This window comes from Mesoplodon bidens (genome assembly GCF_964165515.1).
Source record: "Mesoplodon bidens genome assembly, chromosome: 12".
Classification (NCBI taxonomy): domain Eukaryota; kingdom Metazoa; phylum Chordata; class Mammalia; order Artiodactyla; family Ziphiidae; genus Mesoplodon; species Mesoplodon bidens.
This window is the reverse complement of record NC_138168.1, coordinates 4,602,021-4,623,913: the sequence shown is the minus strand read 5'-3', so window position 1 is coordinate 4,623,913 and position 21,893 is coordinate 4,602,021. Positions and strand designations below refer to the sequence as shown.

At 40.7% G+C, this 21,893-nt stretch overlaps 3 protein-coding genes across 8 annotated transcripts in view; 2 read left to right on the top strand and 1 right to left on the bottom strand.

Annotated features, from left to right (window-relative positions):
* Positions 1-17,959, bottom strand: part of IBTK (inhibitor of Bruton tyrosine kinase) — a 186,699-nt gene extending 168,740 nt beyond the window's left edge. For 3 of the 5 annotated variants that reach the window (XM_081250730.1, XM_081250729.1, XM_081250734.1), the window contains exon 1: positions 17,874-17,959. The gene's annotated coding sequence lies outside the window, so the exon portion shown is untranslated. The remainder of the gene's footprint in view (positions 1-17,873) is intronic. The other 2 variants (XM_081250735.1, XM_081250733.1) reach the window with 2 other exon arrangements.
* On the top strand, positions 17,809-19,222 carry LOC308626014 (uncharacterized protein; the record flags this gene model as incomplete). 2 transcript variants are annotated; one of them, XM_081250743.1, is made up of 2 exons in its annotated part: positions 17,809-18,171; positions 18,879-19,222. In XM_081250743.1, exons 1-2 carry the CDS (start codon positions 17,838-17,840, stop codon positions 19,220-19,222), a joined length of 678 nt encoding a protein of 225 aa, XP_081106869.1. In that variant the 5' UTR covers positions 17,809-17,837. The 2 variants fall into 2 exon arrangements, 1 of the variants encoding a protein (XP_081106869.1); XR_014017185.1 differs by lacking the exon at positions 17,809-18,171 and adding an exon at positions 18,492-18,743 and having other exon boundaries at positions 18,879-18,967.
* On the top strand, positions 19,132-21,188 carry TPBG (trophoblast glycoprotein). Its single transcript, XM_081250737.1, has one exon. The coding sequence runs from the start codon at positions 19,229-19,231 to the stop codon at positions 20,486-20,488; it is 1,260 nt and encodes a 419-aa protein (XP_081106863.1). The 5' UTR covers positions 19,132-19,228; the 3' UTR covers positions 20,489-21,188.
* Positions 21,189-21,893: the final 705 nt, after the last annotated feature.

Here is a 21,893-nt window from a genome sequence, read left to right as displayed (position 1 = left end):
CCTTGTGTATATATACCATATTTTATTTATTTATACACTGATAAACTGTTAGGCTGTTTACATCTTGGTTACTGTGAATAAAGCTGCAATGATCATGGGAGTGTAGATATCTCTTCGAGATACTGATTTCATTTTCTTCGACTATATACCAAGAAGTCGGATACTGGGATCATATATTTCCATTTTTAATTATTTGAGGAACCTGCATATTGTTTTCCATAATGGCTGCACCAATTTACATTCCCACCAACAGTGTACAAGGGCTCCCTTTTCTCCACATCCTTACTAGGACCTGTTATCTCTTATCTTTTTGATAAAAGCTAACTAATGTGAAGTGATATCTCATTGTGGTTTTGATTCGCATTTTTCTGATGATTAGTGATGTTGAGCACTGTTCATGTACCTATTGGTCATTTGTATGTCCTCTTTGCAAAAATGTCTACTTAGGTCCTTTGCCAAGAATTTAATCAAAATTGCTATTGTTACTGTTTGACGTGTTTCCATTTTCATTTTAAGAATATATTTTTGCTTTCCCCTTTTGATCTTTTCTTTGACCCACTGATTGTTCAGGAGTGCATAATTTGCACATATTTGTAAAATTTCTAGCTTTCTTCCTGTTATTGATTTCTGGTTTCATACTATTGTGTTTGGAAAAAAATACTTGGCATGATTTCAGTCTTCTTAAGTTTGTTATGTCTTATTTGGTCTAACATATGATCTCTCCCAGAGATGTTCCATGTGGGCCTGAAAAGAAACTGTGTTCTATTGCTTTTGGATGGAATATTCTGTATTTATCTTTTATGTCCATTAGGTCAAAAGTGTAGTACAAGTCCAATGTTTCCCTATCACTTTTCTGTCTGGATGATTTCTCCGTTGTCGAAAGTGGGGTATTGAAGTCCCTGACTATTATTGCATTGCCATCTATTTCTCCCTTCAGATCTGTTAAAATTTGCTTAATATGATTAGGTGCCCCAATGAGGGTGCATATATATTTACAAGTGTTATATTCTATGGATGAATTGACCCCTTTATCATAATATAATGACCTCCTTTGTCTCTTGTTAGAGTTTTTGACTTAAAGTCTATTTTTTCTGATGTAAGTGTAGCTGTCTCTGCTCTCTTTTGATTTCCATTTACATGGAATGTCTTTTTTTCGTCCCTTCCCTGTCAGCCTGAAATGAGTCCTTAAACCTGAAATGAGTCTTCTGTAGGCATCATATAGTTGGATCTTGTTCTTATTTTATCCATTCAGTGACTCTATGTCTTTTGATTGGAAAATTTAATTTATTTACATTTAAAGTAATTGTTGATAGCTAAGGACTTACTATTGCCATCTTATTAATGCTTTTTTGGAATGTTTTGTGGTTCCTTTGTTCCTTTCTTTCTTGCTGTCTTTGTGATTTGATGATTTTATGTACTGGTATACTTTGATTCCTTTCTCTTTCTCTTTTCTCTATCTACCATGGGTTTTTGCTTTGTGGTAACCATGAGGTTTACATAAAACCTCTTACAGTGATTAACAGTCTATTTTAAGATGATAAGTTAACTTCAGTTGCTTAACTTCAGTTACAAAACTCTACCCTTTTACTTCTTCCTCCCATTTTATATTTTTGATGTTAAAATTTACTATTTTAATGTTGTGTATTCATTAAAATTACTGTAACTATAGTTATTTTTAATATTTTTGTCTTTTAACTTTTATCCTAGTTAAGGGATTTACATATCATCAGCAAAATGTCAGAGTATTCTGAACTTGACTATATACTTACTTTTACCAGTGTGTTTTGCATTTTCATATGTTGTCATGTTACTAATTAGTGTCCTTTCATTTCAGTGTGAAGAAATCCCTTTCGCATTTCTTGAAGGCAGGGGTAGTGGTAATGAACTCTCTCAGCTTTAGTTTGTCTGAGAAAGTCTTTAATTTTCCTTCATTTCTGAAGGACAGCTTTACTGTGCAAAGTGTTCCTATTGGCATTTTTTTTTCTTTCAGCACTTTGAATATATCATCTCACTCTCCCCTGGCCTGCAAGGTTTCTGCTGCAAGGTTTCTGCAACGTTTCTGCTGCAAAATCCACTCATAGTTTGATGGGGGTTCCATTGTACGAGAGGAGTTTCTTCCCTCTTGATGCTTTCAAATCCTCTATTTGTCTTTGACTTTTGACAGTTTTATGACACTGTGATTCTTCTTTTGGTTGAATCTCTATGGGGATTTATGTGCCTTAGGTGTAGCTGGATGCCCATATCTCTGCCCAGACTTGGGAAATTTTCAGGCATTATTTATTTAAAAAGCCTTCTGATCCCTTCTCTCTCTCTTCTCCTTCTGGGACTCCCAAACTGCAAATATTGTTTCTTTGATGGTGCCCCATAACTCATGTAGGCTTTCTCCACTCTTTTTTTCTCATCTGACTGGATAATTTTAAATGAATTTTCTTTCAATTCATAGGTTCTTTCTTCTGCTTTGGTCAAGTCTGCTTTGATTCTCTGTATTCCATTTTCATTTTGTTCATTGTATCCTTCAGCTCCAGAATTTATGTTTGGTCCTTTTTAATGATTTCTATCTTTCTGCTTACTCTCTTTGTTCATATATTGCTTTCCTGATTTCACAGAGTTGTCTCTCTGCTGAGCTTCCTTAAAACATTTTTTTCTCAGTTTTTTTGGGTCAGGGAATATGTAGATCTCCATTTCCATGTGGTCAGTTACTGAAGGATTATTGAGTTCCTTTGGTGCTGTAATGTTTCCTTGATTTTTCATGTTCCTTGAAGTCTTATTTATTTATTTATCTATCTATCTATCTATCTATATATCTATTTATTTTTGGCCATGTTGGGTCTTTGTTGCTGTGTGTGGGCTTTCTCTAGTTGTGGCGAGCAGGGGCTACTCTTCATTGCGGTGCGCAGGCTTCTCATTGTGGTGGCTTCTCTTGTTGTGGAGCATGGGCTGTAGGTGCGCGGGTTTCAGTAGCTGTGGCTCACGGGCTCAGTAGCTGTGGCTCACGGGCTTAGTTGCTCTGCGGCATGTGGCATATTCCTGGATCAGGGCTCGAACCCGTGTCCCCTGCATTGGCAGGCAGATTCTTAACCACTGCACCACCAGGGAAGTCTCTCCTTGAAGTCTTGCATTGCTGTCTTCCTGATTTTCAGATGTTAAACCAACCTGCATTCCTGTGTGTAAATCCCACTTGGTCATGATGTATGATCCTTTTTCTATGTTGCTGAATTTGATTTGGTAGTATTTTTAAAAGAATTTTGAATTTATGTTTATATGAGCTATTGGTCTGTATTTTTTTCTTGTGATGTCTTTGTCTGGTTTTCATATCAAGGCAATATTGGCATCATTGAATGAATTAAGAAGTGTTCCCAAGACCTAAATAGACATTTCTCCAAAAAAGACATATAGATGGTTAACAGGCACATGAAAAGATGCTCAACATCACTAATTCTTAGAGATATACAAATCAAAACTACCATGAGGTATCACCTCACACCAGTCAGAATGGCCATCATCAAAAAGTCTATAAATAATAAATGACGGACAGGGTGTGGAGAAAAGGGGACCCTCCTACACTGTTGGTGGGAATGTGAATTGGTGTAGTCACTGTGGAGAATAGTATGGAGGTTCCTTAAAAATCTAAAAATAGGGCTTCCCTGGTGGCGCAGTGGTTGAGAGTCCACCTGCTGATGCAGGGGACACGGGTTCGGGCCCTGGTCCAGGAAGATCCCACATGCCGCGGAGCGGCTGGGCCCGTGGGCGATGGCCACTGAGCCTGCGTGTCCGGAGCCTGTGCTCCACAACGGGAGAGGCCACAACAGTGAGAGGCCCGCGTACCACCAAAAAAAAAAAAAATCTAAAAATAGAGTTATAATATGATCCTGTAATCCCACTCCTGCGCATATATCTGGAGAAAACTCTAATTCGAAAAGATACATGCACCCCAGTGTTCACTGCAGCACTATTTACAATAGCCAAGACATGGAAGCAACCTAAATGTCCATCGACAGATGAATGGATAACGAAGATGTGGTATATATACACAATGGAATATTAATCTCCCATAAAAAAGAATGAAATAATGCCATTTGCAGCAACATGGATGGACCTAGAGATTATATCAAGTGAAATAAATCACACAGAGAAAGATAAATATCATATAATATCACTTATATGTGGAATCTAAAAAAAAAAAAGATAAAAATGAACTTATTTACAAAACAGAAACAGACTCACAGACATAGAAAACAAACTTACTCTTACCAAAGGGGAAAGGGGAGGGAATAAATTAGGAGTTTTGGGTTAACAGATACACACTACTATATGTAAAATAGATAACCAACAAGGACCTACTGTACAGCACAGGGAACTATATTCAATATCTTGTAATAACATATACATATACATATATAAATTACTTTACTGAATACCTGAAACTAACACAACATTATAAATCAACTATACTTCAATACAAAAAGAAATGTTACCTTCTTTTCTATTTTTGGAAAAATTTGTAAAATATTAGAACTCTTATTTAAGTGTTTGGTAGAAATTACCTGTGATGTTGTCTAGTCATTGGCTTTCCTTTGTAGGAAGTTTTTCTGATTACTAACTAAGTCTCTTTACTTGTTAGAAGTCTATTCAGACTTTCTATTTCTTTCTGAGTCAGATTTAGTAGCCTGTGTCTTTTTAGAAAATGTTCTATTCATCTAAATTATCTAATTTGCTGGTACACGCTTGTTCATAGCATTATTTCATAATTCTTTTTATTTTTGTAAGGTTGATAATGTGTCCTCTTCCATTTCTGATTTTAGTAATTTGAGTCTTTTTTTAAAATAGATCTTTATTGGAGTATAATTGCTTCACAATACTGTTAGTTTCTGTTGCACAACAAAGCGAATCATCCATATGCATACACATGTCCCCATATCCCCTCCCTCTTGAGCCTCCTCCCATCCTCCCTATCCCACCCCCTAGGTCATCGCAAAGCACCGAGCCGATCTCCCTGTGCTCTGCTGCTGCTTCCCACCAGCCAGCTATTTTACATTCGGTCGTGTATACATGTCGATGCTACTCTCACTCCGCCCCAGCTTCGTCCTCCCACCCCACATCCTCAAGTCCATTTTCTATGTCTACCTCTTTATTCCTGCCCTGCAACTAGGTTCATCAGTACTATTTTTTTTCTTTAGATTCCATATATATGCATTAGCATACAGTATTTGAGGGTTTTGGGGTTTTTTTTGCGGTACGCGGGCCTCTAACTGTTGTGGCCTCTTCCGTTGCGGAGCACAGGCTCCAGACACGCAGGCTCAGCAGCCATGGCTCACGGGCCCAGCTGCTCCGCGGCATGTGGGATCTTCCCGGACCGGGGCACGAACCCGTGTCCCCTGCATCGGCAGGTGGACTCTCAACCACTGCGCCACCAGGGAAGCCCCGGTATTTGTTTTTCTCTTTCTGACTTACTTCACTCTGTATGACAGTGAGTCTTTCTTTTTAGTTTAACTAAAGTTTTGCCAATTTTGTTGATCTTCTTGAAGAACCAACTTTAGATTTTGTTGATTTGCTTTATTTTTTATCTATTTCAATTATTTCAGTTCTAATCATTATTATTTCTCCCTTATCCTTGCTTTGGGTTTAATTTGCTCTTCTTAAATGGAATGTTAAATCATTGTTTGAGATTGTTTCTTTTCTTTTTTTTTTTCCATGTAGGCATTTATAGCTATAAATTTCCCCCTAAGAACTGCTTTAGTTGCATCTCATAAGTTTTAATAGGTTGTATCTTCATTTTCATTCATCCTAAAATATTTTCTAATTTTTCTTTTGATTTCTTCTTTGACCCATTGGTTATTTAGTAGTGTACTGTTTAATTTTTTCATTATTTGTGAATATCCCAAATTTCTTTTTGTTATTAATTTTTAACCTCTCTCCACTGTGATCAGAGAAATACTTCTACAATTACAATCCCTTTAAATTTATTGAGGATTGTTTTATAGCCTAGCATATAGTCTATCCTGAGCATATACTCAGACAAATGTGTATTCTGCTGTTGTTGGGTGGAATATTCTAAATATGGCTGTTAGATCTATTTTGCATATAATGTTCAAGTTTTCCATTTCCTTTTTTGATACTCTACTTAGATGTTCTATCCATTATGGGGGGGTATTGAACTCTTCAACTATTTTTGTCAAATTGTCTATTTTTCCTTTCAATTCTGTTTGTTTTGCTTCATGTATTTCAGAGCTTTGATGCTATGGGCATATATGTTTATAATTATTATAACATTCTGATGATTTGACACTTTTATTATAAAATGCCCTCTTTATCTCTAGTACCATTTTCTTTCCATTTTAAAGTCTATTGTATTTGATATTATTATAGTTATTCCAGCTTTCCTTGGTTGCTGTTTGTATGATATACCTTTTTCCACTCTTTTACCTTCAGTCTATTTGTATCTTTGAATCTAAAGTGTTTCTCCTGTAGACAGTATATAGTTGGATCATGTTTGTTATCCAGTTTGACAATTTCTGCCTTGTAACTGGATTATTTAATCCATTTGCATTTAATATTATTATTGATATAACTGGATTTATGTCTGCCATTTAAATTTTTGTTTTCTATTGTCTAATGTCTTTTCTGTTTCTGTTCCCCCTACTGCTCTATTTTGAATTAAGGGAATATTTTCTAGAGTAATATTTTAATTACTTTTTCACTATTTTTAAACTTATTTTGTTAGTGATTGCTCTAGGGCTTACTATATACATATCATCAAAATCTATTGATACTTCAGATTTATACAAACTTAATTACAATGTGATATAGAAACATTAACTTCTATGCAATGCTATTCTCTCTTTCTCCTTTCCCACTATCATTGTTATACATGATACACGTATATATGTTAGTAAACCACCAATAGTACTAGCTTGTATAATTTTATGTGTATTAAACAGGCTGAGAAAAAATGAGAACAAGTTTATATTTACAGAGTTTGTTATAGTAACCTTACTGTTTACTGTTTTTGGTTTTCTAGGTATGTTCCAAGGATTCAAGTTACCATCAGGGGTCATTTCCTTAGCTCAACACAGCTTTGCTCCCATCTACCTTTTTGCTGTTGTTATTGACAGATATATTACATTTCTATATGTTCTGGCCCAACAGTACAATTATATATATAGTATTTTATACAATTGTGTTTTAAATCAGTTAAAAGAAATAAGAAGAAACATTCATTTATACTATCTTTTATAGCTAAAATGAATTATTTTATTAATTGAATAAAGTAAGTTTAAAATAAATTAAGTGTTATAGACTGAATGACTGTGTGGCTCCCCCCACCCACCCCCAATTCCTAATTCATATGCTGAAGCCCTAAAGCCCAATGTCATAGTATTGGAAGGTGAGGCCTTTGGGAGGTGATTAGGTTTAGATGAAGTCATTAGGGTGAGGCTCCCATGAGGTTAGAGTTCTTATAAGAAGAGGAAGAAACATCAGAGATTCCTCTCTCTGCTGCACACAAAGAAGTGATCATGTGAGCATATAGCAGAGATGGTGGCTGCCTATAAGCCAAGACAAGAGGCCTCAGAATGTAACCTACCCTGCCAACACCTAGATTTTGGACTTCCCAGACTCCAGAACTGTGAGAAAAAACATTTATATTGTTTAAGTCACCCAGTTTATGGCATTTTGCTATGGCAGCCTGAGGTAAGCCATTAAGTTAACAATTAAATTCAAGTAGGAATCGTTTTTGAAGCCATCTCTAAGATTTGTTCTGACCTCAGGAGGGCTCTTCTTAGCTCTCTCTTTCAATGACTCCCTGGTGAACTGGCTGGACTATGGTTCTGCTTGTTGTTTTTAATTATAGGAGCTTTTTTTTTTTTTTGCATGTACCCTTAATTTAATAAGTGTTAGTTTCTTTAAGATATATAAATCAATTGAGAAAATTTTTTAAAAACCCATTACAACTAAATGGGCAAAAGATATGAACAGATGGATTTAAAAAGGAAATACAAATGGCTTTTAAACCTATGAAAAGATTGTCAACCTCATTTATAATTAAAAAATACATATTAGAGCTATGCAAAAATTATATTTTCATGTGAAAGACTGGCAAAGATAAAAAAATGATAACATAGTCCCAACATTGCTGATGGGAATATACATTGTTACAATAATCTCCAAACAGTGCTTCACAATACCTATCAAAATTATAAAAGCCCGGGGCTTCCCTGGTGGCGCAGTGGTTGAGAGTCCGCCTGCTGATGCAGGGGACACGGGTTCGTGCCCCGGTTCGGGAAGATCCCACATGCTGTGGAGCGGCTGGGCCCGTGAGCCATGGCCGCTGAGCCTGGCGTCCGGAGCCTGTGCTCCACAAGGGGAGAGGCCACAACAGTGAGAGGCCCACATACAGCCAAAAAAAAAAAAAAAAAAAAAAAAAAATTATAAAAGCCCATATTTTTTTAACCATGAAGTTCACTTCTAAGGATTTATGCTAGAGCTATACTGGCATATGTGAAAGATGACATGTGTACTCAGTCATTGCTGCATTGCTTGTAATAGCAAAAAGCTGAAAATCTCTTAATAGGGGTTGTTGAAATAAATCGTGGTATATCAGTTTGTGGTAGATTGCAGCACTAGCTTCATTTCTTCAGCCCACCCTCTATACAAGCCCCTGCCATTTTACTTTGCAGCACTCGGTCACTGTGCACCTGAGGGGTCTAATTCCTTAATCCTTGGCTTTAGCATTTGATTTTGCTTTGGCTGACAGAGTGGTGACAGATGTGATGCCAGCTGTATCTTAAAAGGGACTTATATGGATTAAGCTTGCTTGCTCTCGTGCTTCTACTGCCTTGGCTATTCCACTGGTCTTGGGAGGAAGGTAATAGCCAGTTGGAGCAGAACTGTCTTCAGATAAGGTGTTTCAGTCAAGCCCAACCTAGAATAGAGCCCACCAATCAAATCAATTTGCAGAAGCGTGAGCCAGCCCAGATTAGCAGAGGTTGCCAACCAAGCCCAACCCAAATGATCCAATCCTCAGCCAACCTACAGATGCATAAGCTATGCTTATAAAGAATTGTTTTAAGCCACTGAGTTTGGAGGTGGTTAATTACACAGCAATAGGTAGCTAATAAACAGTCTAGTGAACACCATCTGCCCATTATTACCCTAAGAATGAAGAATCTCTGAGTCTCATTGTTCAATTAAACATAGTGCAGAACAATGTGTAGTGTTCAGTTATTTGTGAAAAGGAATTTGCATACACGTGCATAAGATCTAACTGGAAAGATATACACAGAAACCTGAAAAAAGTCGGCTGTCTATGGAGACGTTAACTGGATAGCTGAGGGACAGGATTGGAAGGAGATTTCCCCTTGTATTACCTTCCTGCCACTTTTGAATTTTCAACTGTTTAAATGCATTATATATTTCAAAAAAGAAATTATTTTTAAAAACTGAGGCTACTCATAGAGCTCCAAATTCTTCTAGCATCTAATAAAGCAGAAAAAATTCTGAAATCAGTTAAATTTTTCTTCCCTCGCCCAGTGCCAATTTTGCTTCGATAATTGTAGGATTCTTTACTATTTCCTTAAACCAGGAGTTTCAATGATGTTTGTCTAGGTGTAGAACTCTAATTTATTACTATTTCTTCATAGCTAGAATATATATGTAAAGAACTCTTAAAACTCAATTGTAGGGCTTCCCTGGTGGCTCAGTGGTTGAGAGTCCGCCTGCCAATGCAGGGGATGCGGGTTTGTGCCCCGGTCCCACATGCCGCGGAGCGGCTGGGCCCGTGAGCCATGGCCGCTGAGCCTGTGCGTCTGAAGCCTGTGCTCCTCAACGGGAGAGGCCACAACAGTGAGAGGCCCGCATACCGCAAAAAAAAAAAAAAACACCTCAATTGTAAGAAGATAAATGGCTCAATAAAAATGGACAAATGAATTGATCAGACACTTCATGAAAGAAGATACACAGGTAGCAAATATACACATTAAAAGATGCTCAACATCATAGCAACAACTACAAGCAAAATTAGATACCACTACACATTTTAGAATATCTAAAGTTAAAAAAATCTAACGATATCAAGTGTTGGAAGGATGTGGAGCAACTGGAAGTCTTCTTCACTGAGGGGAGAATTGTAAAATGGTATAACCACTTTGGAAACTAGTTTGGCATTCCTGAAAAAGTTAAAAATGAATCTACCATATGACCTATCCATTCCACCTCTTGATATTTATCCAAGAGAAATGAAAGCATTTGCCCAAAGACTTGAATGTGAATGTTTATCGCAGCTTCATATGAGATAGCCCCAAACTGGGAAAAGTTCAAATGTCCATCAATAGGTAAAGGGATAAACAAATTGTCCTATATCTACATCATAGCATACTACTTAGTAAAGAAATGAAAATCAATTATTGATACTCATAACAACATGTATAAATCCCCAATTAATTATGCTGAGTGAAAAGAAGCCAGATAAAAAAGAGTACATACTGTATGATTCCATTTACATAAAATTCTAGAAAATTCAAACTAATCTATAGTGACAGAAATCAAATTAATGGTTGCCTGGGCATGGGTTGGGGTGAGGGTGACATGTGGATAGAGAGATTATAAAAGGTCATGAGAAAACTTTTCAGGGTTATATGTCAATTTTCTTGAATGATGGTTTCAAGAATGTGTGTATATGTCAAAACTTATCAATTTGTTCACTTTAATTATATACAAAAGAAAACTGAAAAAGAAACCAAATATTAGGATTTGTAAAGCTGAGTAGTAGACACAAGCTTTTGTTATACAATCCTCTGTTGTTATGTGTTTTCTATATTTAATAACAAAATATTTTAATTCAATTAAAAAAGAAAACTAGATTTCCCACACTTGAGTTAACTGATTTAATAAACTGATGGAAACAATAAGTTTCCATGAAAACAAGGCTTTTGTCTGATTAATTCACCATTGCATCCTCAGTTCTCAGGACAGTGCCTAGAAGCACTTATGCCCTCCAAAGTTAATTAATCTAACAAATAATGAATAAACTCAATTTATTCATAACTACTGATTATTTTCTTATTTTAAGGAAGATTTCCAATTCCTTAGATTAAAGTTTCAAAGTTATGGAACAATTTTAATGATTGCCTGTACTGTGGAGGGTGCCAAGAGAATAGGAAACCTTCAGTATATACATAATTGCTTGTATTCAGGCAGCTTGCAACACCAAAGCCCTACTACTTGTTGATGGGTGGTACCCTGATTATTGAACACTTACTGGTCAGTGGCTGTGCCATACTAGTTGTAACCTATTTTGAATATCACATCTTTGCAAATGTCATCACACCAATATTTTGTGGGTTCAAGTACCTCCTGATGTCACACATTCCTCCAGCAGGCTTTTGTTCAAGTTCAATAATAGGGATCCTCTGACATGCCCTTTGCACCCAACTCCTTTATTCTACCATTTTAAATGAATTGAAATATTTTGTTATTAAATATAGAAAACACATACTCAACACCCACCCACTGTTCAGGCCATATGATTTGATGCTGGCTTGATTTTGTCTCTCTAGTTAAACTCTTTAACTTAATTCTTTTTTTCACTGCCAAGGTAATGCGATAAAATTCTATTCCAAAATACACAATATTTTCAGCCTTCTCTTCCTGGACTTTTATATGGGGAGCTAAACCAGATCTGATAAATATTCACTTATTGGCTTTGAATATTTCAAGCAGCGCTAGCAGGCAACTTATTGACCTATGTGCTTTAGCTCACTGGATAAGACTTGTAAAATAGATTAGAGATACCTGGGTCATATATCTGAGCTTTGGCCCAAGTCTATCTGCTGAACCTCTGCCATGGACATGCAATAGATTGCCTGTCAATGTGCCAGGATTAGAAAATTTTTAAGGAAAATTTCTGGCTTTGGCGGTGGCTCTGTTTGGAAGACAAAGTGAATTCCATACAAAAAAGCCACATTAGTAAACATTTATTGAACTGTATTAAATTTAATTGAAATTAATTAAATTTGGATGGTAGCTACAATTGCAACTGTTCCCATTGCTTGGCTGAATTCCAGTTTTGGTTTAGAACCCAATTTGGGCAAGGACTAGAGAAATGGAAAATCTTCAGTGTCAACTTCAAAGTTGAATTAATTTACATTAGAAAAGGAGTATTAGGTAACACTGCTGATTTAAATATTTATGACAATTTCTTTTGAAAAGACAATAATTTCAACCAAATAAGCCAGGTCTTCTTCAAGCAAATAAATTCACTGTTCCATCCTTTACTCTAGGTATTTTTCATCTTCCTTACAGTCAAACTTGACTCTTCAATCTAGGGTTATTAGGATTTCTCTTGGGCATCATTTAAAATAGAGAAACTATTATGTTACATGTTTTAGAATTATAAATGCCTGTATTCTTGCCTCCATATTGAATAAATCACCAAGATTTATAGATTCTACCTCTTAAGTATCTATACAGGTTACTTTCAAACTTTTTAAAACAAGTATTTTAAAAGCCCCTTTATATAAAGCATACCTTCACACAAAATTTAAAATATATATTATACCAACTATAATATAAGAGAGAAATAAAAGGAGCATAATTAAATGTTAACTAACATGTAGTATAACATAAATAACTATACTAGACGATCTAATGAAGTAGTAATTTACTTCCACCTACTTATAAACAGGCTAGGATTTAAGAGAAATTAGACTAAGATTCAAATGAATAGTGAAAAGATAATAGTTTGTCTTTACATTAGACATTTTGAAATAAGAATTACTGTAAATGCAATAAATACAAATGCACACTGATACAGTTGGGTTGTATTACTGTCTCAAATAGCATGAGTGGCATAGCTGTAAGAGATAAAATTTTGGTAGAGTCCCAAACAAAACAATATTTTTTCTTCAATGAACATGGTAGCTGCATTCCTGGAAAATTCAGTGTATATTAAAACCATTTTATAACTATTTGCAATTTAAATGTAGAATGGAGTTGTTTCTAGGCTGAGATGATTATAATCAGGTTTTTCACCTAAAAGAATGCCTAGATGGATACTTGAAAGTCATGTGGGAAGCAGCATAATTTTTCATTGTATGATATTGTCTCTCTAATTGCAGGATAGCTAACATCCCTGTCCTCTACACACTAAAGGCCAAGTAGCTCTCCCCAATGATTGTGGCAACAGAAAATGCCTCCACAAATATCCAAAATGCCCACTAGGGGCAGTGTCACCCTGTTGAGAACCACTGGTCTATATAATCTGTTCCTGCCTTGTCAATCTTTTAACACTGCTTTAGTTTAGTTCTTCAACAGGCATCACTTGGATCTCCCAATTTCTCTCCCTGCCCTCAGTCTCTCTGCCTATAACTTACCCTTCAAACAGATTGCAGAGGTGATCTTTGTAAAATGCACATCTGATCACGTCGTTCCCCTGCTAAATATCTTCACAGGCTCCCCAGCTCTATAGGATGAAATCAAGCTTTTTCCAATAGAGGGCAGTAATCTGATCCCACCGTGTTTCAAATCTGGCCTTGTACCACTCTCTCCAATGCGTGCTGTGCTCTTCCCCATGTAGTCTCTAAACCTGAACAAGTTCTCTAAGTCTTTTCACCAGCTTGCCAATCTTTTGTCTAGCAAGTTCCTACTAATACTTCAAAATGCAATTCACGCATTACTTGCCCCATGAAGTCTTCTCTAGTCTCCCCACTCCACCACGACCCTTGCAGTCACCATGTTTCGTAACTGTTAGGTAATCTGCCTTCACCACTAGACTGTGAGTTATCTGAAGGCAGGGATTTTTATCCTATTTACCTCTGTACCCCAAGAACATCAAATAGGTGGAGGGCATACAGTAACGACTTAAAAAGTTAAATACACTTAAAGTTGAATAATCCTGTAATGTTCACTATTTGGAAAGTTCTGCAGATTGCTATATAATTGTTTTATTTACGTTTCAAGGTTTTCCCATCCTTGAAGAATCACATATTTACATCCAGTTTAATTTTTCCAATTTTACAGCCTTTTAGCTTGTTCTTTCTTTAGTATTTAATTTCTATAAATCCTGAAATGTCTTCGCTATATTTTCTTTTACTAGCTCCAACCCCCATTGTACTGACTCATGAAACAAGTATGTCCTTCTCAACCCATTCCCTAGTTAATATTTTACTTAGTTTATATATCTCAGACAAGAAGCTTATTTCTTTCACAAATGATTTGAAATCAGCACATGAGAAGAGTTTTCTTTTTAATCATTAGCAATTAAAATATATTTTCCCTCCCTGGGCTTCCCTGGTGGCGCAGTGGTTGAGAGTCCACCTGCCGATGCAGGGGACGCGGGTTTGTGCCCCGGTCCTGGAGGATCCCACATGCCGCGGAGTGGCTGGGCTTGTGAGCCATGGCCGCTGAGCCTGCGCGTCTGGAGCCTGTGCTCCGCAACGGGAGAGGCCACAGCAGTGAGGCCCGCATACTTTTTTTCCCCCAAATTTACTGTCAAGTTGATTGTTCTGGTTTTAAGTGTTGGTTCATGGTTTTACGACATGTGTGTTCGACATTCACCAATGTTTGATTTTGTTTTAGAAACTTTTCAGACTTGAGAGTGTTCACCTTTATCAACTCCTTTGCTAATTTAAGGCAGAGACCAAAATTAACTAGTCTTAAATAACCTTGATGTTTGTCCATGCTGCACCACATGGTTTCTCTCTTCCAGTTAATATGAGGGTAGCCATAATCGCCCATCATTTAAAAATATACATTATTCCTTGCCTTTCCAGGATTTAGCAGCAATATCTCAAAAATTTACTAATGACTCTCCTTTGGGTCATTAGAAGAAAAACGGTTCCTATAGAAACAATGTGCTAAATAAATAGTAGTGCAGAGACATTTTCCTGGAGGCTACAAAATGACCTATGAAATACACTAGATTGTTTCTTCTCCATTAGGACATTCAGATCCTTCTTTTATTTTATTTTGGAATGGAAGAATAAATGGGGGAAAATGTGCTCTGAAATGCTCTGTTCTGCTTTAGAGCACGTAAATAGCATCATGCACAAAAAAATTTTCAAGCTGTCAAGAGTAAAGCAAGTATGATAATTCTGGATAATTAGATGCTGAAGACAATCAAAATAGAACTGATCCTAGTAAGCTTTTCTCACTTGAAGGAAACTTCTTTAAAAAGTAGTTACTGATCTTAATGTCTTTCAATAGGGCAGTTAAAAAATGTGGTAAAACAATCCACAGTACAGAATATTTTGCAGTCTATAAAATAAAGAAGAAAGCATACCTATATGTATGGACACAGAATGATATATGGTTGTTTTAAAAACTAAAAAAATCATGAATAATACATATACTATGATCCCATTCATGTAAAAAATAGCAAAAACAGAAGTAAAATATGTACAAAGAGAGAGACTGGAAAGATACACATATTCAACTGCATTCAATGTTCTGCACTGAAAGCTCTTGTTTCTGTGTTTCTTCCACCAGGTTATGAACTCCTTTGTCAGCAGACCAAATACAGGATGCCAGGTTAAGTTAGAATTTCAGGTAAAGAACAAAATTTTGGGACATATTCATACTAAAATATCATTCATTGTGTATCTGAAATTCAAGTTTAGCTGAGTGTCCTGTATTTTTACTTGCTAAATCTGGCAATTCTACTTGAAGGAGACCTTAGACTATTCATCCTTGGATTCCTATCACTAACACAGTTACAGGGATATGGTGGGTGCACAATAAATGGCGAGAGGGCGAGTAATTAAGAAGAACACAATAATAACAGGCAACTTTGCCTGTTATCTCAATTCTCATGGAAATGCCATAACGTTTTATTAGTGGTCCTATTTTACAGATTAAGAAACAGAGGTATACAGAAGCCACACAATGAGTAAGTGGTGGAGCTAAAAATGACCCCAAATTTCTGAGTCCTGATTCAGCAGCCATAACCAACTGCCAGCTGCAGAAAGTAGAAGAAAATCAGGAGAAAGAGAACCAGGGGAGAGGCTTTGGTTCTGCCTAAGTGATACAGACTAGGACTTTGCACAAACTCCTCAATTTTACCTAGAGGCAGAATGTGAGATATTTACGAAAAGCAGACAAATCTGGGCCTGGTCCCTACCTCCACCACACATTAGAACAAGTTATATAACTTATTCCTGCCTCAGTTTTTCTCCTCTTTAAAACTGCAGTGAGAGAACCTACCTGAGTACTGATGGGAAGAACAAAAGAGATAATTTCTGTAAAGTGATCAGCACAGGGATTGGCAAGTAAAGGACACTGTCAATGCTAGCTATCCTCAGTTCAGAGCCGCAGTTTTTTCATTTGTAAAACAGAATAATAACACGAATAACAAGACAATAGTACTAATGGTATCTATATTGCCGAGTTGACTCTAAGATTGGATGAAAATGTATCTTTCTAAATTCTAAAGTGCTTCTCACTCTCCTAAACAGAGCAGAACCAGAATTAATATCATGCCAGAGCATTACTACAGTTTTTTTCCCATGAGTAATTAATTTTGTTTAAAAATTATCATACAGTAAAACTGATTCTTTTCGGTGTACAAAGTTCTATGAATTTTGACACATGTATAGATTTATGTAACCACCACCACCATCGGGATAGAGAACATCACTACAGCTTTTCATATTCTTTTGTCAAAGTGTTTCACATTCGTGTTAAAAAACACTTTTAAAAACAAGAAAGAGATTTAGATAAACGTGCTGAAGATACAAGTGAACAAAACTGGCCTTTTGCACAAATGGTTGCATCCTCCAACCCCTCCAGGTCTTGTCTGGGTCATTTTGGCTATTGGCTCTGCAGACTATCTCTTCCCATAAAAGTAATAAGGAATCAACTTGAGAGTTGGGGTCTTTTTTCACACTAAAGGCACACGTCACAGGCACAAACTTCGGCATTCTTTATTCGATCCTTTTCCTATTACCAGACCTTAATTTCCCCAAACTGTTTTCTCTAATTGCCATTTTCTTTCTAAAATGAACAAGCCTTGAATAACCAGCACCTTCTCATCTTTTCAGGGAAATTATTTGATCGGGAGAAGGAGATACAGAGTCATTGAGAGAGCAAGGATTGAGCTTGCAGGACCCCAAACCTCTCCGATGTAACAAATCCCCCCTATACTCAGTCATTGAGTCTCCTTTCCCGACTTCAGCCTCTCGGTTCCCTGCCTACCTGGCGCCTCCTGGGGCGTTTAGACATTGGTACCAAACTTCTGCTCTCCCCAGGCGGCCTCCCTCCCACTCCCACCCCGTGAGCTCTCCCGTCTTAAGTGACTTGCACTGACACATCGCTGTCACATCTGGTGAGCGGGGCGGGTCCGCTTTCCGGGTGACTCACGTCCTCTCTGTAATGCCTTTTGTTTCTAGGACGCTTTGGCGGCCGTTTTTTTCCCTTCTGCTTTTAATTTGGGGAAGGGAAAAGCTCATGAATCAAGAGTGAATCTCTTCTCCACCAATCTTTTCCCCCCCTTCTTCTTAAAGTTAGCTGTCTCGCTTCACAAGTTCCGTAACTTATCCGGAGAAGCGCGGGGGCGGGACAGGTAGGGACGCGTTAATTACACCTAAATCTGAAGTTGGCAGTCTAATGTTAGCACTTTGGTGGGAAGACTCGCGAAACTCCCTTGCAGGCTGCTGGGCGTTTTACCGCTGCCGCCGTGCGTTGTCAGCTCCCTTCTTTACGCTGCTGCTTCGCGTTGCTCTGTCACGCCTCAATCTACCCGGTTACTGCCATAAATGCCCGAATCAGGACGAATTCCACGAGATTCACCAGCGGTTTTGTTCCTGTCCAAGGTAAGTCCAGTATGCAAAACGAGGAACCACCACAGGATGTCGGGGAAGGGGGAGAAGAAGGGATTCCCTCACCTTTTCCGGTGCATTCCTCGTCAGTTTCCACCAGGAGGAGGTGCGCAGCGCAGACTCCCCCCTCGCCTCCTTTATTCAATCCCCCCACCGAGGTCCGCGGAGGCTGGCCGCGCGGCCGGAGCAGCCACTCCGGCAGGCCTGCCCTCCTCCGCCCCCCGGATTGGTTTTTCCCAGCTGCGGAGGTTGGGCCTGGGGCTGGGGTGCGAGGAGAGTCGGCACGCAGCTCGGACCCGAGAAGTCCCCGCGACTCTGGTGGGACTGGGAGTTGTCTCGGGAGGTGGCGGGCGGGCGCGCGGAGGTGAGAGGTGGGGAGCCAGCGGAGAAGGCGGCTCCGGGGCCCCTCCCCGCCCTCGGGCAGGAGAGGAGCGCAGGTCCGGGTTCCGCCGTCGCTTTGTTCGCGGCCTCTCCCCTCCCTTTCGGAGATGACTGGAACGCCCTCGGATCCGAGGGGCTGGCGGGGGCGCGGGCTTGGCGCCAGCTATACGCTCCTCCACTTAATCCGAGAGGGTTCTGAGAGATGAAAATACTCCTGTAACTTGAAACTTCCCTCTCATCCTCACCTGGGCTGGGAGGAGAAGTCCGGGCGGGGGGCGGAGACCCCGGAAGGCAGGTCGTCTGCGGAGACGGTGGGGGGAAGGACCTGGGAGAGTGAGAAGTTTGGCCGGGAGGCGCTGGGGATTAGGCGAGAAGTTCGATGCGGGGGGAGCGGGGCGGGGGGCGGGGGGACGAGTCGGATCGGGAAAGGAGGAGGGCGGGAGCTGCAAGGGTATATATAGTAGGGGCCGCAGCAGAAGGAAGCCTTTGCGCTCCGGCATCTCGGGTCGCGCGCCCCTCTCCCGGGGTACGGATCTGCGTGGCGCACTGGAGGAGGCTCGGCTCGGACGGGCTTAAAGGAGGGAGGTCTCGGGTGCCGAGTGGGGACGACTTGGCTGGCAGAAGCCGGTTCCTGCACTCGGGGAGCTGCGGGCGCCGCTGCTCCTCACGCTTCTCTCCCGCTTGTCCCAGGTCGCGCCGCGGATCCTGCGCGAGGCGCCAACAAAAGAGGCGAGGAGGTGCCACCCGGGGGCGGCTGCTGGAAGAGGCGCGGAAGGAGGAGCGCGGCGCTGAGCGTCCCGACCCGCCGTGCGTACTTTCTGGAGGGAAGGGGCGGGGGACTCGGCCCCGGGAGGGGGACGCCCGGCGGCGAGGGGGTTAGCCAAGTTCCGGCGGCGGCGGCGGCGGCGGCCCTCCTCAGCTTCCACAAGGCGAAAGTTTTCTCCAGACGCTTCCGGCTGGCCCGCGCCCTCTGGGCCCAACCTCCCGAACCTTCGGAGCGGGCAGCATCCCAGCCCAGCTCCGGGGAGACCTGAGCCGCGATGCCTGGGGGGTGCTCCCGGGGCCCCGCCGCCGGGGACGGGAGGCTGCGGCTGGCGCGGCTGGCGCTGGTCCTCCTGGGCTGGGTCTCTTCGTCCTCCCTCCCCTCCTCTGCGTCCTCGTCCGCCTCCTCGGCGTTCCCGGTCTTCGCGGCGTCCGCCCAGCCCCAGCTGCCGGACCGATGCCCCCCGGCGTGCGAGTGCTCCGAGGCGGCGCGCACCGTCAAGTGCGTGAACCGCAACCTGACCGAGGTGCCCGCGGACCTGCCCCCCTACGTGCGCAACCTCTTCCTCACCGGCAATCAGCTGGCAGTGCTCCCCGCCGGGGCCTTCGCCCGCCGGCCGCCGCTGGCCGAGCTGGCCGCTCTCAACCTCAGCGGCAGCCACCTGGAGGAGGTGCGCGCCGGCGCCTTCGAGCATCTGCCCAGCCTGCGCCAGCTCGACCTCAGCCACAACCCGCTGGCCGACCTCAGCCCCTTCGCCTTCTCGGGCGGCAACGCCAGCGTCGCGGCCCCCAGCCCCCTGGTGGAACTGATCCTGAACCGCATCGTGCCCCCTGCGGCCGAGCGGCAGAACCGGAGCTTTGAGGGTGCGGTGGCCGCGGCCCTGCGAGCGGGCCACGCGCTGCGCGGGCTGCGCCGCCTGGAGCTGGTCAGCAACCGCCTCCTCTACCTGCCCCGCGACGTCCTGACCCAGCTGCCCGGCCTCAGGCACCTGGACCTGCGCAACAACTCGCTGGTGAGCCTGACCTACGTGTCCTTCCGCAACCTGACACACCTGGAAAGCCTCCACCTGGAGAACAACGCCCTCAAGGTCCTGCACAACGGCACCCTGGCAGAGCTGCAAAGCCTGCCCCACGTCAGGGTCTTCCTGGACGACAATCCCTGGGTCTGTGACTGCCACATGGCGGACATGGTGGCCTGGCTCAAGGAGACAGAGGTAGTGCAGGGCAAAGCCAGGCTCACCTGTGCATTCCCGGAAAAAATGAGGAATCGGGTCCTCTTGGAACTCAACAGCTCCGACCTGGACTGTGACCCTATCCTTCCTCCATCCCTGCAGACGTCTTATGTCTTCCTGGGTATTGTTTTAGCCCTGATAGGCGCCATTTTCCTACTGGTTTTGTATTTGAACCGCAAAGGGATAAAAAAGTGGGTGCATAACATCAGAGATGCCTGCAGGGATCACATGGAAGGGTATCATTACAGATATGAAATCAACGCGGACCCCAGGTTAACAAACCTCAGTTCTAATTCGGATGTCTGAGAACCACGCGAGGACAGCACAAGGACAGCTATGCATGAGATGTAGACTTCAGCTTCTGTCCTGTCCTAGGCTTGCTGCACCTCCACCCTCCACTGTAGCCGCCACTGACCTTGACTGAAAGCAGTGAAGGGCATCTGCTCCCTTCTTATGTAAAGTTTCTTGGTGTGTTCTGCTACTGTAAGACAAGGGACAACTGTGCTTAGTGTTTTATCCTCTCCCTTTTCTGGGAAATCAACACGTCTGGAGGGATGTTTTCAAGTTTCAGCATGAACATGGCCTCCTGGCTGTCTGTTTCTCTTAGTACAGTTCAAGGTTATCAAGTGTACTCCCACAGATAGCATTCAACAAAAGCTGCCTCAACTTTTTTGAGAAAAAGACGTATTTCATAAATACCAGTTTTATTCTCATGTACCAAAATTGTGGAGAGAATGATTGCATTCCATAAACTGCCCGCAGACCTTAGCAAGCTCTTCAAAGTAACTCCATAGCACACAGGAGCGCCTGCATCTGAGAGCATGCTTACATTTTCCTGTTCTGCATTATTACAAAAAATAACTTGCAACTTCAGATAACTTCTTTGACAAGTTACTTTTTTGATTGCAGTTTATATGAAACTGGGCTGACGTTCTTTTATAAACTGCATCGAGATCCAGCAAACTAAATTGTTCAAAAAAAAATTCAATAAAGATTCTTAAAAGAATTACAGTTGTGTTCAAGTTTCCTATTTGAAAAAAAGATTAGGGGCAGTGATATTAAATGGTCTTGGTTCTGATGATAATTAAGGTATTAGTTATTATAGCTGAGAATGAAACGGGAGCAGTGTCTTATACAGACAGACTTTGGAGATAGTTTGGAGATGGTGGATCCTTTCAGGGTTTACACAGAATTTGAATATTCATGTGAAAGTTAATGCTATTCATTAAACAATTTTGTAAAAGCATTATAAAGTTGGTAAGAGGGAGAGTTTTGTATGATAAGCAGTTCACAGTGTGGGGCTTTTTGTAGACTAATTAAGTTGTTAGGACAGGACAAAATTATTTATGTAATAAAACTCTCCACGTGAAATGGTTCTGTGCATTTTTAGAGCAGAGTACGAAACAAATATAATGCAAATAAATGTATGAAAATGAAGTGTCTTAAGACACAGAATATTCTAAAATAAAAGATTTCAAAGAGTAACTTTAAAAAGTTATAAGGTCATAATGTAAATTGGAACTTAGATTTTCCTGAGAATATATATTTTTTAATGCTTAAAATGGAACCTATAGGGTTGATAGTTTGATTATCAGAGACTCTGCTAATGTGTTTAAAAAATAATTGTTATGGTAGGATATGAATTTGAGGAAATAATCAGAGATAACTGTCTAGGTTTACAAACGAGTGTCTCAACTAATCATAGGTTCTT